The 16,988-nt window shown below is 27.4% G+C and overlaps 1 protein-coding gene across 1 annotated transcript in view; it reads right to left on the bottom strand.

Annotated features, from left to right (window-relative positions):
• Positions 1-16,988, bottom strand: part of LOC100205922 (spectrin alpha chain, non-erythrocytic 1) — a 121,795-nt gene that overhangs the window by 39,882 nt on the left and 64,925 nt on the right. The window contains exons 28-38 of the mRNA XM_065791061.1: positions 16,853-16,944; positions 10,827-10,971; positions 10,532-10,713; positions 10,349-10,448; positions 9,923-10,071; positions 9,131-9,314; positions 7,250-7,353; positions 6,980-7,142; positions 6,700-6,784; positions 6,102-6,286; positions 5,747-5,961 (exon numbers count right to left, since the gene is read on the bottom strand). Of these exons, the coding sequence (XP_065647133.1) occupies positions 5,747-5,961; positions 6,102-6,286; positions 6,700-6,784; positions 6,980-7,142; positions 7,250-7,353; positions 9,131-9,314; positions 9,923-10,071; positions 10,349-10,448; positions 10,532-10,713; positions 10,827-10,971; positions 16,853-16,944 (1,604 nt within the window). The remainder of the gene's footprint in view (positions 1-5,746; positions 5,962-6,101; positions 6,287-6,699; positions 6,785-6,979; positions 7,143-7,249; positions 7,354-9,130; positions 9,315-9,922; positions 10,072-10,348; positions 10,449-10,531; positions 10,714-10,826; positions 10,972-16,852; positions 16,945-16,988) is intronic.

The raw sequence follows: 16,988 nt of genomic DNA, 5'->3' as shown, positions 1-16,988 counted from the left end.
ATTTTAATTTCGAATTTACAGTTTGAACGGTTTTGAACTGGGATTCTTGCTTTTTTCCAAAAAACGACCACTTCATCAATAACTAAAGCACTGCTGTCATTAGGATTTAAATTTACCACTCTCATGTTATAAAAAAGTACACTCAAAACATCTCGTTTACATGGTAATTTACTACCGCAGATTTGATTTTTCATCACTCCAACTAGATAAATATTTTTCCGAAAAGTGGACATTTTAGCACTTTTATCAGTTACTTATATAGCACGTCTTTTCTTATGCACTTCATGTACGAAACTAAATCGAATGTAGCATTGAACAAATAATATGTAAAAACAAAATTGACTTGTAGAGACTTGTAGTTGCGCTTGTAGCGAATTCAGAATGCACTTGGTGGTTAGTTGCGCATAGCATTGTCATAGCATGTTAGACAGTCAGATGCATGAAACTTTAAGGCCAATGCGGCGCGTGTTAATATTATCGGATTGAGCTGAAATTTTGTATTTTTAATCTTTTGGTGTAACTGAACAAAATTACAAATAATTTTGAAAAAATATGAACTTTCGAAAATAAGGACCACCCTAATATATATATATATATATATATATATATATATATATATATATATATATATATATATATATATATATATATATATATAGAGAGAGAGAGAGAGAGAGAGAGAGAGATAAATATATATATATATATATATATATATATATATATATATATATATATATATATATATACATATATATATATATATATATATATAGATATAAATATATATATTTATATATATATATAAATATATATATATATATATATATATATATATATATATATATATATATATATATATATATATATATATATATATATATATATATATACAGGTCTTGTTACGAGATTTTGCTGCGTAGCGAAAACGCGTAACGCATTTCTAAGTAACTCAACTCATTAAATATATTTTGCATCGTTATAAGTTATATTGCGTCACTCGCGTCTTTTTAAGTACCGCATTGTAATTAAAGTTATTTTATTAACGCGTTAAAAATCATACAAACAGTTTGTTTTTTTCTCACTATTACAAAAGTTACAAATAAAATCCAAGTTCTTATTTAAAAAATCATTTTTATTATTTTTTTTAAATATGAATTAAATTTTATTTTGAAAAAAATATTTTTTCATGAAACGTAAAATAATGTTTGTTTATTTTCTTATGATTTTACAGTTGGTTTTGGTTATTTTATTAACTGTTAATAAATTTTTTCTTATAATTATTTTCATAAATTAAACGAATATCATTAAAACTTTACGTTATTGAATTAACAATAAACAAATTATCTTATTAATAAAATATTTACATAATAGTTTAAAATATTTTTTAAACTATTATGACTAAAAATAAATTTTATATTTGAAAGAAATTTATATATTTAATTCCTTAAGATAAAACTTAAAACACCTAATTTTTTTTAACTAATTTTTAACAACAACAAAAAAATTATTTAACAAACTGTTTCTTTAACAAAAAATCTATAAGTTTACAATTGTGGTTAAATGCTTTTACTTACGACTTTATTTCTTCTGAATAAACGCCACGTTAACAATCAAAAGGTAATTTAAATATTCTAAAAGATATAAGTTTTTGCGTAGCGCAAAACTGCTGAACGTTTAGGCAAATCGCCTTTTCGCAAGCAAAATGCGTGCTGCGTAACACTTCTTAACAAGGCCTGATATATATATATATATATATATATATATATATATATATATATATATATATATATATATATATATATATATATATATTAGGGATATGACTTTTTAATTTTTTTTCAAATAAAATGTTTCCTGTATCATAAATCGATGAACTTTTACCTAAAATCATGAAAAAAGGCCCAAATAGCTTTCTGCAACAAAAAAAGGTCACCCCCAAAATAAAAATTTGATTTACCATTTTTATACATTCATTTTTGACCGATGTTTTAATCTTAAGCTTAATTCTCAGCTTAATTCTATTTATTTCATTATTTTGTTATGAATTTATAAATATAACGCCACACGTTACCATGGCAACGAAACGGCCGTGTGCCGGCAAATACTTGGAATTGTTATGTGATGACGTCATTGTGTTACCACGGTGATATAGACGACTGTAACAGACTGTAGAAGATTATAGAACTTAGTAGAACATTCTGGAAGCTCTAAATAATTATATAAGCGAGCTGCTGTCAGAGCTCAGTGTTGATAATGTGAATAGTTCTATGAAGTACTCTGCGTGTAACTGAGCTAATAAGGAACTACTGTAGCGAACTAAAGACGCTGTAAGTGTACGAAGTATAAGTAGTTGTAGCATTATCGTTAGGATACGGACTGGATTATCGAACTGTTATCAACATTGACTGGATTATCGAACTATAATTGGATTACTATACAGTTAAAGTATTTTATTAATTAAACGACTTTATTAAACTGATATTTACGCTCAGCTATCCGTAAAGTCGTAACAATATTATATGATGTCTCACAAGAAAAGTCATACCACAGTAACAAAGAACAAGAAGACTTGGACTAAAAATTTGGTGAGATTTCAAGAGTCACACAGAAGAAGAGGAAGCGTGGCTGTAGAAGAACATTCACTCGATCAAAAATCCAGAATACCACTTCAATTGCAGATCGTAGGAAGATACCAGTTTCTCGGAGCATATGTTAAAGGAAGAAAAGAACGAATAGACCAAATTTCTAAGGAAATTACAAAATTGTGGGACAATAAACTGAATTTTCCACGTGTGTCTGATCAAGTGATAAGAGCAAAGCTTATGAAGGTGCTGAAGGTCTATGATGAATGTGTCAAGCGTGGAAAATATGATGTTCTCAATGCACTATTTGACATCACGAAAGTGAATGGCCAGTGGTTATCCTCGGAAGATAAACGTCTATACCACCTACAAAAAGAAAGTAAAGGACAGGTGGGGTACTCAAGTGGCAAGTAAAGAAACCATTCACCCTTCCAAGAGAAGGAAAGTCCAGTCTGGAACAGCAATACCTTCCACATCACAAGTCCTGTCTACCACAGACAGTGGTACTGAATCTAAAAACTGCAAAAGTAAGAGTGAAGATGATGAAGACGACGACGGTGATAAAGACGATGATGAGGACACTCAGAAAAAAACTAGAAAGCACTACAAAAGTAAATTTGCTGTAAGTATGGTTACATCAAGTGGAGTTTCCACAAAGAAAGCTGCTAAAATATGCAATGTATTATCACATCAAGGTATTGATATTCCAACTCCAAGTCAATCAGCAATTTACAAGTCCATATTCAAAGAGGCAGGTAAATTAAAAAAAGAAATGATACAACAACTTAAAATGGAACAGTGTTCCTTACACTTTGACGGCAAACGAATAGATGATAAGGAATATCAGGTAGTTGTACTTCAGAATGAAAGAACTGACGTGAACTTGATGCACTGCGTTTAAAAGATGGCAAAGCTAAAACTGTTGCTGAAAAAATTGCCAAACTTATTGATGAATACAATTTGTGGAATTCAATTAAGATGATCATTACTGATACAACAAACGTCAATACTGGGAAGAGAAATGGAGTTGTTGTGAAGTTGCAACGTATGTTTAAATTAAAGGGTGTCACAATACCACAATTTATCGGTTGTCAGCATCACGTACTAGACAGGATTCTCCGTCTGGTGATGGACGAAGAACTTGGGGGTGATACCAAATCTCCAAACATTGAATACCCATTTGTGTCTGAACTGTTGAATAAGTATGATGAACTGAAGGATAAGTTTGTGAATGGAACTGTAGAAATTCTTGATAAATCAGGGTGGAGAGACGATATGAAGTTTTTGTACCATTTAACAAGAGTGTTTAGGTTCTATGAGGAACAAAGAAACTTCCCTCTGATTCACTTTCAGAACATTCCTAATATGAGCAATGCCAGATGGAACTCAAGAGCCATTCTCGCCATTCTGGCGTTCATTCTTATGCCTGAAGCGAGAAAGAATTTGGAGAAGGTTTGCAGGTTCATTTCATATGAGTGGGCAGAACATTGGTTTAGTAGTCAAAAGTACAATGACAATGACTTCAAGAATTTATCTGATGTATTGAAGCCTTACAAAAAGGCATTGCAGTCATTTAAAAATCACTGGAAGAAAGAGCCATCCGTCATCGACATACCACGAAGTAATCAGATAGCTGAACGTGCAATCAAGGTGATGCAAGACCTGTATGCTTCCTGCAGAAAGAAAGACAAACTGCAACTTCGATTCATTCTAAGTAATAAGCGCTAGACTCTTTATGAGACGTGAGCATCATGTGACCCATGTACTAAACACAGTAGGCCTATAGACACAGACAGTTATGTATATTGTTGTACTAGACGCTTTGATACTGTTAATTTTGTAATACTTGTATAATTATATATCACATAATGTTTTTTGTTATATCACAGTACATGTTGCATAAATAAATAAAATAACAACAGGAGTATGACTCTTACAACATCTTCAGCCTTTAATATTCATTTACTGTACAAAAGTGTACCTATTGAAAATTCGATTTTTTGGTTTTGGGGTGACCTTTTTTCAAAATATGTCAAAATGAAACATCTATTCGTTCTTTTTACATAAAAGTTCATTGAATTACGATACAGGCCTAGTAGGTTGCAAAAAAGTCATATCCCTAATATATATATATATATACATATATATATATATATATACACACACATATATATAAATTAGTGAAAATCATGTATCAAATTTTTTCTGTTTACACAGTGGTTTCATCAATAAAGATTCATCAGAAATGAATGATCAAAATTATAAACTCTATACCAAAATATAAATTACAGGAAGTCATAAATAATTTAAAAATTTTTATGTAATTTATTAGAGGATTTTAGAGATGTAGTACTTAAATGTTCTAATTTGTGTACAATATTTATCATTGTTTATTACTTAGAATAAATCTAAGTTCCTTCTTCTTGCAGACAGAAAAAAGTTCCTGCATTAATTGCACATTCAGACACTGATTACTTTCTAATATCTTAATTAAAGATGGTTCCTACTTTCAATGATATATATATATATATATATATATATATATATATATATATATATATATATATATATATATATATATATATATATATATATATATATATATATATATCAACCACTGACCATTGACCACTAACCACTGACCAATAATTTTATTAATATCAAAAAAGTTCAATCAGAGCATCATAATTTACCATAAAAGATGCACAATATTGTGAAATAAAATAATTAAGCCTGTACAAATAAAAAAACTTGGACATTACAACTCAAAACTATCCAAGCATTTTTTTAAAATTCTTTGTAATTAACTAATGATAATAAGTTTTAAAAAAAAACATTGTTTTGACTTTATTTATACTTAAATTTTATTGTTTAATTTGTTATTTAGCACATTTGTTAACAAATATAAATATGTTTGTATTATAAAGATTACAGTACAAAGTTAACAATAAAAATGCAATAAGTGTTTCAAAAAATGTAGTATTTAAATGTTCTAATACATGTACATTGTACAATGTTTATCATTGTTTATTACTTGGAATAAATCTAAGGTCCTTTTTTTTGTAATTAAATAAGGCACAAAATGACATTTACTCAAAAAAAAAAATAAAATTCAGAAATTGAACATGAAAAAGCAAAAAATATAAAACATTTCTATTGCTTACTTGTTGAACCGCATAACAATATTGTCGGTGGTTTCTGATATTCTAGAGGCATCAAAATGTTTGACTTCTACAAAATGTTTACAGAGTACTTGCAACAAAACTACGCGTTCTTCATGAGCAAGAATATCAGCTTCTGTAAACTGATGTTTTTTTAAAAGGTTCTGGACATCCGAAAGATTAGAACCACAATTAGGTGAAGACAAAACTTTCTCAATCTAAAAACATAAAATTGCAAAATTTTGGAACTTTTAATTAATCATAAATGTAAATTAAACAAGCCATATTTTTAATTTTCATATTTTTTCTTTCTTAAAAATTCTCTTAACTCAGCATTAACCATTATAAAAGTAACAACCTCTCCAAGCCAAAAACCAAGATCTTGTGCATCATGTGAAAAGGCTTGTTGTTCACTAGCTTCCAAAAGTTTTTTGGTTTTTATTTTACAGCATTCACAAAGTGTTCTCCATGTTGACTCAATATTATCTAACCTTTCTTTAATATGTTCTTCACTTCCTTTGCACTTGTTCTGTTTAATTAAACCTAAAAATAAAAAATAAGTTGACAGCATTTTAGTAAAAAATTATAAAAAAAATTGTAAAATTGTAAAACCCAAATGCAAGCGCATATTATAATTTCATTTAAATGCTTGAAAATTTGTTTGAGTTTGACCATTATTTTGAAAAGATGCTTTTCATACAAAAGTCCACAAAATAATTATTTTTGCCTGATTTAAGTTGTTAAAGAAAAAATAACTCCAATAAGCCAGTATGCTTTCATTAAGAAGTAATTGTATTTACTATTCATTAATGTATCAAGTAAAAGTTTTGAAAAAGCAATCTATCTTTATCAAAATTTTAATGATGGCTGTATTCAAGGTAAAAAATTTAAAAAGTTGGATAGATGATAGTAGTACTATGGCAGTATTAATAAATATAGCAAATATAAATACTTACCATTTCCAACACTAACAGTACTAAGAACTCTGTCTTTATTAGATGATACCTCTGCTTCTAATGCCTGATGTTTTTGCAATTTTCCCTTAAAATTAAGATCATATAAGATATATAGATGTTTTTGTAATTTTTCTTTAAAACTAACATTATATAAGGTATATAGATTATAGGTATATTTTTGCAATTTTTCTTTAAAATAAAGATAAAAATAATAAAAATAACTAATAATCTAAACAAATTAATTAAAAATTATTAAGTCACCTGAAAATGATCTAGATACCTGAATATTTGATGGATCCATATATGATTCATCTAACGCAGATTGTAACTTTTCACTTATCCAAGATTCGATATCATCCAAATCTTTGCTTACTGATTGCAGGGATTGAGATTCTCCCAGTTTTGATCTTCTATCCACTAAAGCTTCTTTCAAAGTTTCCCATCTTGAAAATTAAAAAATAACAAATTTAATGTCCAATAGTATTAAATTATAAACAAAATGAACTATCAATCATAAAACAGAAATATTTTTAATTAAGAAATATATAACCTGGTCATAACAGCTACAATTCTTGAATTAATAATTTCATTATTGTAATGATTTGCATTAATCAAGTCTTCTGCTGTTTGTTGCAACACTTGAATTTTACCCTCCTATAAATTTTAAAAATGTGAATTACTTCTCTTATTTTTCAGTTTTTTAACATCTTGATATTTAAAAATATTTTATGGTTAATCACCCTCAGAACCCTTGGGTCTGAAGGATGGTTAATAGTATTGTGTTAATTATAGATTATAAAATTTCTTTAAAAAAAGTTGTACTAATGAACATATTTTCTGAAAAAAACAAACAGTTTAATGACAAATAAACTATTCAACAACAAAAAAAAATGAAATAAAAGAATGTTTTGAACAGGTTTTAACAGTCAATCAAAACAAACAAATGCAAATAAATCTATTATAACAATATTTTTAAACAATAATTTTATCACAACAACAGAAAATAAATGAACACTAAATTTTAATTAGCAGTCCAACAAGGTATTTTATATCTCATTAACCAAATTAATCTAAATTCAGCTAAAATTAACCAATGATCCACTTTTCTCTAATGCAACTAGAGGTAGTGAACTAAACAACATTTAAAACAACTAATTACCAATTTTTATTTAAAAAACAAATTTAATCGAGCATTCTTTCTTGTTATTATTGTCATCATATCATTTCTATTAACAATTTTAAACTTTTTTATAAAGAATATTCATACTGCAAGATCAATTCTATGAAAATGATAGAGGGGAAAGTCTTGTTTCTTATCTCATTTTTTTTCTAAACTGATGGATCATGACAACCACATTCAACCACATTATCATAATATATTTGATATAATATAATTGCATTATATTCAATGCAATTATATTATACCAATATATATTATATTCAAGATACATTAAATTCAAGACAAATGCATTTAACTTACCAATAACAATAATAATTGCCTTTTCTAAAGGTATTAAACTATTTAATTTAATCAATACAAGACCATAAAAACAATTATTTCAACTATGCACATCAAAACATGTGTGTCTTTTAGTTCCATAAGGAATTTTTTAATAAAAGTTAAATGTAATAAAAACTTACCTTTAGGAAATAAAACTCTGATATAAAACCTTACAACTAAATTAATTAGGGGTAAAAAGAGCATGTAACCTTGGATGATAATCTCAGCAAATTTAACTAAAAGTAAAATTTACTTTTAGTTAAATTTGCAAAAAGAATCTGACCACTGGCTGTTAAACATATCAATTTGACTATGCTGGCAAAAAACATATCAAGAAAAAAAAAAACCTTTAAAAACTTTTAAAAATGCACTTCTTTTTAGTTTTATAAAAAAAAATTTAAAACATAAGTTATTATAGGAAACAAATTTTTTTGAGTAACAGCTTGACCTACTTTTGAACAACTTTTTTTACATATATATTAGGGACCCTTTAAATGTTCAAGGATCCTAAAACTGTATTAGGTCGGTATCAGGGTTAAACAAACAGATGTGCAAACATTTTGACAGAAAAACAAAGTTCAATGACTATTCTTTAAATGTCGATGTTTGCTTAAAATTATGAAAAACAAATTCAGCATGTTTCCATTTTATTAGGAATTTAAATAAAACATCAGTTTTGGTGATTTTGTTTTGAATTATTTTATTTAGAATTAAATGTTTTTTATTTCGTTTTTATTTTAGTATATATATTTCATAAAAAAGATAAAAAAATATAACATTATTATTTAAAAAATGTAACATTTTCACCTTAAAAACCAGGTCAGTAATCAATTGCCAACCTTAGTTACCATCACTTTGGCCATTATATACACACATATACAATCTACAGCTGATAAAAAAGAGGCTGTGTAAAGATATTAAACTACAAACCTGAATAGCAATGGCTTTTTCAAAATCTTTTTGTTTCTTCATTAGCACATCAGTTGACTCATTATCTTCATTTTTCAATGAAGTTTCTCTTGCTGCCATCCAAGACTCTGCAAGTTCTGCATCTCTATTAAAAAGCATCTCATCCATATTTTCATCTAAGGTTTTTTTACGTTTGTTCCACAATCTAAAAAGAGTTTTATTGATACATTACTAAAGAATTTACTGTGGTCTTACAATAAATCAAAAATTTTGTCTGACATCAAATAGAAATTAATTTAAAATAACAACAAAAATTAACTAAAAAATAAATACTAAAGTTGCTTAATCAAATTGAAAAAAAATAAAAAGTTTTTAGATTTGTTTAATCTAACACCTTTAAGTAAAAAACACCTAAATTACATTTCTAATAACCACCTATAATAAAACAAAAATTCAAATATTCTCCCAGTCTAAAGGTCTCTTTGCAATAGTATAGTATCAAAGTATAGCCATAAATCTTCAAACTCCAGGAAACAGCCCCCAAAAAATTCTAACTGTATATTAATGCTATAAATTGTGTTTTAAAAATAAGGCAATAAAATATTTAAGTCTATAATAATATTATTATTTATAATAATAATATATTTTATTTTATGTCTTTTGATATCAGTTGGGTATTCAATAAGGTGTTTTTTTTGACAACATATATTTAACTTATTAATATTGCAGTATTTAATAATAAATAAATTTAATAATATAATTCTATATAATATAATTCTAAAAATTAAAAACAAATCTATATTATCAACATACATCTCTAGATGTTCTCTGCTTTTTTTTATCTCCTGGATTTTCTCAGCTATTTCAAGGGAATTACAATGTTTTTCCTCCATTAACTTTTCACCAAATGCATTAAAGTTGTCAAATGTAAGCTCATGAGAATCCATTTCAAATCGATGTTCCTAAATATAATTTAGGGAAAAGAAAATTTATTTATTTATTTATAATTTCTATAACAAGTAAAATTATTACATAAACAAACTTGGTTAAAAATATCAAAACTTTGTAATCATTTAAAAAAGTTTATACTATTGTATGTAAGTTTATACTATTGTATTGTATTATATAGTTTACTTTTCTGAGTATAATTAAGTAAAACAATTAATATGAAATCTCTACATAAAAACAGTAATGGAACTAATCAAAAAATAAAAATAAATAAATAAAAATAAAATTCACCTGATGTCTATCTAGCATAGCTTCAGCTTCCACAACATCTGATGCTAGGTCATCAGACGAAACTAATGAATTAATACTTTGAATCCAAGATAGCTGATCTCTGTTAATTTAGAAAAGAATGATTTATATTCAAGAATATCGAAAAAATTATTAATAACTAATCGATAACAATTAAACAATTACCGATAATCATTAAGAAATTTCTGGAAAGCATATGATTCATTCAACTTTGCTTTTCTTTCATTTGCTTTTCTCTTTAGCTCTGACCAATTTTCAGTTAAGTCATTAAGCTTTTCTTTTATTAAATCAGCAGATGTTAAATGGTTGTCCATGAGCTTTCCAGCTTCTGCATTAAGTGAATTAACCTGTAATAATTATATTACGTAATTAAACAATCATAAAAAAAGTTTATAATAAAAATCATAAAAGTTCAATCATAAAAAAATTTTCTGATAAATTTATTTTAAACAAAAAAAACCTTTTCTTCCAATGCAGCTAAGTCTCTTTCTAAGACCTCATGTTTTCTTTGCAATGACTGAACACTCGCAAGATCTTTACCATAGTCTATTGATGATAGTGAAACACCTTTTTCATCTATCCAAGCCTTAGCATCATCAGCATCACTATAAAGAAACACATACACATAAAATTAGTAGAAATACATTACATGAATAAACATGTAGAAAACAATTTAAAATAGTTTTGAGTTTATAATTTTCGATTTAAAAACTATTAATTATATTTATATAAATTTTAATGTAAAACAATTTAAATTTCATTTGTGTTTTTAACATTATTTTAAACTATAATTTAATTTTTTTCTGCTAATTCTATTGTTACTTGTTAAGTAAATTCTTATTTATTATTCATTTAGTGCAATTTTATTCACTACTCTTTTGGTATATTTAGATGCGCAATACTACTAGTTATATATATATTTTTTTATAATTCACCTCCCCAAGGCCGAGAAGGCCACTACAGATGAGGAGGCTACTTGTGGTTATAACTCTCTCTCAACTCTCTAACTCTGAAACACGAAACTTGACAAACAAGGCCGCTGCGCGGAGAAACAAGTTGAGCGCGGTACTACCAGGGACATATAGATATATATATCAGGCTGTGGCAGGAAGGCGTGCGATTTCATGCCATAATATTATAACACAAATACTATTTGATTTTGAAAACTTGACTACGGCTGTTAGGATATTTTGAAAATTTGTTTCTTAAATTAACTATAAACTTAACTATAAAGAAACTTAAAGAAAAACTAATTCTAAAAGAAGCAAATAAATCTTCATAAAAAAAATTAAAAAAACTTTACTAAAACTAAAATCAAAAAAATAAAACTCAACTATAATAAATAATAAACTATAATGATAAGATTATTTAAATTACGTTTAAAATAAATAACTTTAAATTGTTTTTTTTACTAATGCTTTTATAATTATGCAAAAATCTTTTAAATAAAGTAACAACATAGATCTAACGATTGTTTAATAAATACTTACATTTAAAAGTTAAAAAAAAGATTCTTTACAATTCTTTGCAGTAATGTAAACAAAAGAAAAAATAATTAAATCGTTTCTTTAAAAAGTTGATATAATATTTATGATAAAAAAAAAAAAAATCCTTATATAAATATAAAAATATATATGTTCATTCATATTTTACATAAAAAATCATTAGCAATGATTTGTTACTTTATTTAAATGCATTTCAATAATATAAAAACATTAGTAAAGATCAAAGTTATTTAATTTAAACAACTTTCAAAAAAGTTTGTCTTTTTTTTCTTCTCAACAAAATCTTTCCTCTTATTTAGTGTAGTAACTTTAATGATTCTTATATAAAGTTATATATTCTTCTATAAAGTTATATAAAGTTATATATTCTTGTATAGTTATATTAAAGAACTTACTTTAAACAACAATTGCTGTTTAAAGCCATCACTTATAAAATTTAAAGTATTAATTTTGAAAGTTCAGTGGAGTTTACCACTACACCACTACTGCATAATATATATATATATATATATATATATATATATATATATATATATATATATATATATATATACATATATATATATATATATATATATTATGCGGTAGTGAGGTAGTGGTAAGAGCGCTCGCTTTGTAAGCGAGAGGTTCCAAGTTCGACTCCTACCACGTCCCTGGAAGTACCGCGCTCAACTTAGTTTCTCTGCGCAGCGGCCTTGCTCGGCAAAGTTCGTGTTTCGGAGTTAAAGAGTTGAGAGAGGGTTGCACCACGAATAACAACTAAAAAAAAAACAAATAAAAAACACAAAAAAAAATGAGTAGCCTCCTCGACTGTAGTGGCCCCCCTCGGGCCTTGCGGAGGTGAATAATCTAAAAAAAAAAAAAAAAATTATATATATATATATATATATTAGGGTGGTGCATAAAACAACTTTTTTTGAAAATGTTTGCTGACACTCCCTAAATGTGTTCTATATAACAAAATAATACTGGATTTAAAATTTTTTTAATAAAAAATATTTTTAAGGGTGCCACCCTTAAACATAAACAGGTCTATAAACTGAATGTACCCTTTACAGATTCCAGTTACATAATCATAGTAAATAATTATAGATTTAAATGTTCCAGGAAAATATTGTTTAGATTGAGAAAAGACCTATGAGCACTTGAAATGATAAAAAATCGAGAAAAAAATTATACAACTGCAGTCCCCAGAATCAGGGACAGCATTCAGCAATGCTGACCTAATTGATGACCTAAAAGTGGTTAAGGTCCTCAAAAAAATGGTGCCCTCATTTCTATGTTTTTTGTAATCCTATTGTGTCAAACTTTTTTTACCAACCTGAAGCCAACCTCTTACAGTTTAAGGTCAGCAATAAATTGCCGACCTCATTTTTACTAACTCCAAGGGCTGCAACTGAACAAATTAGGGCCAAACAAATCAGCTATAGAAAGTTAAATGAAAGCAGTATTAAAACTTCTCAGACAACAATATCAACAATTTGAGGAGAAAATCAGAAGAAAAGCCAAGGCAGGGTTTGTGACCGGGGCTGCATAAACAATTATACATCCTAAAGTATATTTTTTTCATTCAAAACTCATGTTATATTTTGTATATATATGCATATATAAACATCATTATGATCAACATGATCATCATAATCATCATAACCATCATGATCATGATCATTAATATCGCTTTCATCATCATCATCATTATCATCATCGATATCATCATCATCATCCTTATCATCATCATCATCATCATCATCATCATCATCATCATCATCATCATCATTATCATCATCATCATCATCATCATCATCATCATCATCATCATCATCATCATCATCATTATCATCATCATTATCATCATCATTATCATCATCATTATCATCATCATCATCATCATCATCATCATCATCATCATCATCATCATCATCATCATCATCATCATCATCATCATCATCATCATCATCATCATCATCATCATCATCATCATCATCATAATCATCATCAATCATCATCATCATCATCATGCTTTAGCCTTCCTCTTTTATGCTGTTTCTCTAATATAAACAATCTAGAGTATTTTTTTTCCTTAACTAAACCAAATTCATACAATACTCTCTTCAAGTTTTTTTACTTCTACCATTTCCATTTTCTCTTGAAGCTGCTACCTCTCTACATGCTGATACCCAAATCATGTTAATCTTCTCTGAAAAACGTTGTCCGATAAAACATTTTTTTCTAATCTGTCCAAGACAATGTCTCTCACTAAACCATATAAATACTAAAGTTTATATAAATATAAAAGAATATTGTTTTCCAGCATCTAAACAAATAGCAAACATGTTTATACCCATAATATGATTGCATAAAGTGCATCTTGAAATTCCTTTTCTTCAACATTAAGTCAAGCCTCATTTTACTCAGCATTTTAAACCATCTTGAGCAGTTGCTTTATTAAACATTGATAATTTTTTTCATCTTTTTTACAAGAACATCTCTCTTATAAACTAATGTCCTTTTATTATTCCAAGAAGTCAATGTAAAAAGGTCCTGTCTGATATTAAGTTCTGTTATTCTCAGTTTACTAAATCTTGTTTCTTATCTCAAATGTTAGGTTCTAGAGACTTTTGATAAGTTTTCAACAGTGTCATAAACTAAAGTAAGTCTAACATTTAATCTCTAATTTACGGGTCTGATCTTTTTACTTCTCCCCAGAATAAGGCAGAATTTTTTGCAAAGAAATCTTATTCTAATTTAACTCTTGAATCTAATGGCCACACTCTTCCTGCCTGTTAAACAGATTAACCCATTGTTAAACATCAAAATCACTCTGTTTTCCAATGCTCAAGTTAATTCTCAATTAAACACTTCCACAGTTGTGCTCCAGACAAGATTACCGTCATGGTCTTTAAAAGATGTTCTCCAGAATTCGCTTCAATTTTTGCTAAACTTTTAAAAAATGCTAAATAATTAGATCCAATTTTTTAAAACTCTAGAAAACACTTTTTTTTTTTTTTTTTTTGTTTATTCACCTCCTCAAGGCCAAGAAGGCCACTACAGATGAGGAGGCTACTTAATAGTGGTTATAACCCTCTCTCAACTTTATAACTCCGAAACACGAGCCTCGTCAAACAAGGCCGCTGCGCAGAGAAACAAGTTGACAAACAAACTTTGACCTCTCTAACTATGTTACAATTAGTCTTCACTCTTAACTAACTGCTATTATTTTCTTTATATAAAGGTTTTTATTTAAAGATTGTTAAATTATTTCTTTGTAACAGCAGTATTAAAGTTATTCTTGAAAGCCTACACTCCTCTTTATTTCAAGTAACTTTAAGGGTACCACAAAGTTCTTTGTGGTACCCTTAAAGTTACTTGAAATAATTAAAAGTATAGGCCTTGAAAAAACTTGAAATAACGAGGAGTGTAATCTTTGCTCCTGTAATGTTTCTTATCTACAACAACAATCTTCATGAAAATTTTACATCTAAAGTGCCTCTATTAGCTGACAACTCAACTTTATACTCTTGTCTTGACAAAAAACCTTCACTTTTTGATTGCTTAGAACAAGCAGCCGGTTTTTAATCTGATCTCTCTTCTGTAACAGCCTTAGGCTTGCAGTGGCTTGTAGAATTTAAATTCTGGACTTAAAACCCTCAAATTTTTTTAGGCAACAAAACCCATTTATTTACTGCAAAAAAATATTGTTGGGATTCCTATATTGACAAATAACAACTCTCTTACTCTCAGACAAAGTTTAAAACCACATTGTAAATGTAATTAAACCTGCTTTATCTGCCAAGCTTGAGCCACTCTCCCATTGTTGTAAGGTTGCATTTCTTTCTTTTTTCTACATATACAATCATGGTCAATCCTCAAACGAACTATTATCTCTATTACAATAAACCAAAACTCATTCCTGCTTGGCTTCTTATTCAACAAGTTGCATCCTGTTACTGTATCTGTCCCTTCATGCTGTAAAGACTTTTATTAATCCAGTTTTTTTCCTTGCACATCAAAAAAGCCTTTTAACTCTTCCCTGTCTTCATGTTTTTCTTTTTAATACATCCTACAACTTTTGAAGTCTTCGTTTATCATTTTCTAGTATTTTAACCTATTCTCTATTTTAAAGTAACTCATAGCTTAATAGTGGTTGCTTGCAATCTTGTTGGAAGTAAAATAGAGTTTAAAAATATATAAATATATGCCAGTATATAATAAATAGTAAATGTAAGTATAAAATTATAATACAAAAAGTATTATAATTTTTTTCTAGTCCTGGCTACCAGCCCCTGCTAAATCTTATAATTTTGCCAGGGTTGGGTTTGCAAAAAATCTCATTTTTAGATGGGGCCAGGACCCCGCTCACTTACTAGTGCCGGAAGAATATTTCTGAACTCATTTTAATAAAACAAAATAAAAAACAAAACATATGATTTTTAAAAATAAATGTAGTTTAAAGTGCGCATTTCAAAAATGTACATTAAAAAAAAAAAATGTAAAAATCACTATACATAAAAGATATTAGTAAATGTGAAAAAATGTGAAGCATATTTATGCATGTGAAAATATAAATATATGAATAAAATGTGAAGCATATTTATGTATATGAGTATTGTCGGGGATAGTGCAAAACCACTTAACTTGCATTGGATAATACCACATATCTACAGTACATTTTTTCTACTGGAGAAGTTTAAAACTTTATATACTTTTTATTTCAACAGATTTTGAGTTCATTTTAGTATAAAGAGTATTATTCATGTTTTTTGTAATGTCAACGATAGATATTTGGTGTTAAAATCATTAATATCCAAATATGCTAAATGCTAAATACTAAATATACCAATGCTAAATACGCAGATATGCATTATCCCCGACAATATGTATATATGTGAATAAAATGTAATACATATTTATGTATCTGAATATGTATATAAGTGTGAAACTTTGCATAATGTGTAGTCAGTGTGTATATAAAAACATTTACCGATGGAACTTGTGAATTTCGCTAGAACTCTCTAAAACTTTTTTGCGTTGTGAAGCATTCTCTAACATTTTGCCCCATTGCTGAGAAACATTCTAAATATTATGAAATAATAACTATTCAAAAAATTAAGCAAGAT

Source organism: Hydra vulgaris, chromosome 02 (assembly GCF_038396675.1).
Source record: "Hydra vulgaris chromosome 02, alternate assembly HydraT2T_AEP".
NCBI lineage: Eukaryota > Metazoa > Cnidaria > Hydrozoa > Anthoathecata > Hydridae > Hydra > Hydra vulgaris.
Note: the sequence above shows the minus strand (reverse complement) of the source record. Positions and strands in the feature narration are given on the sequence as shown.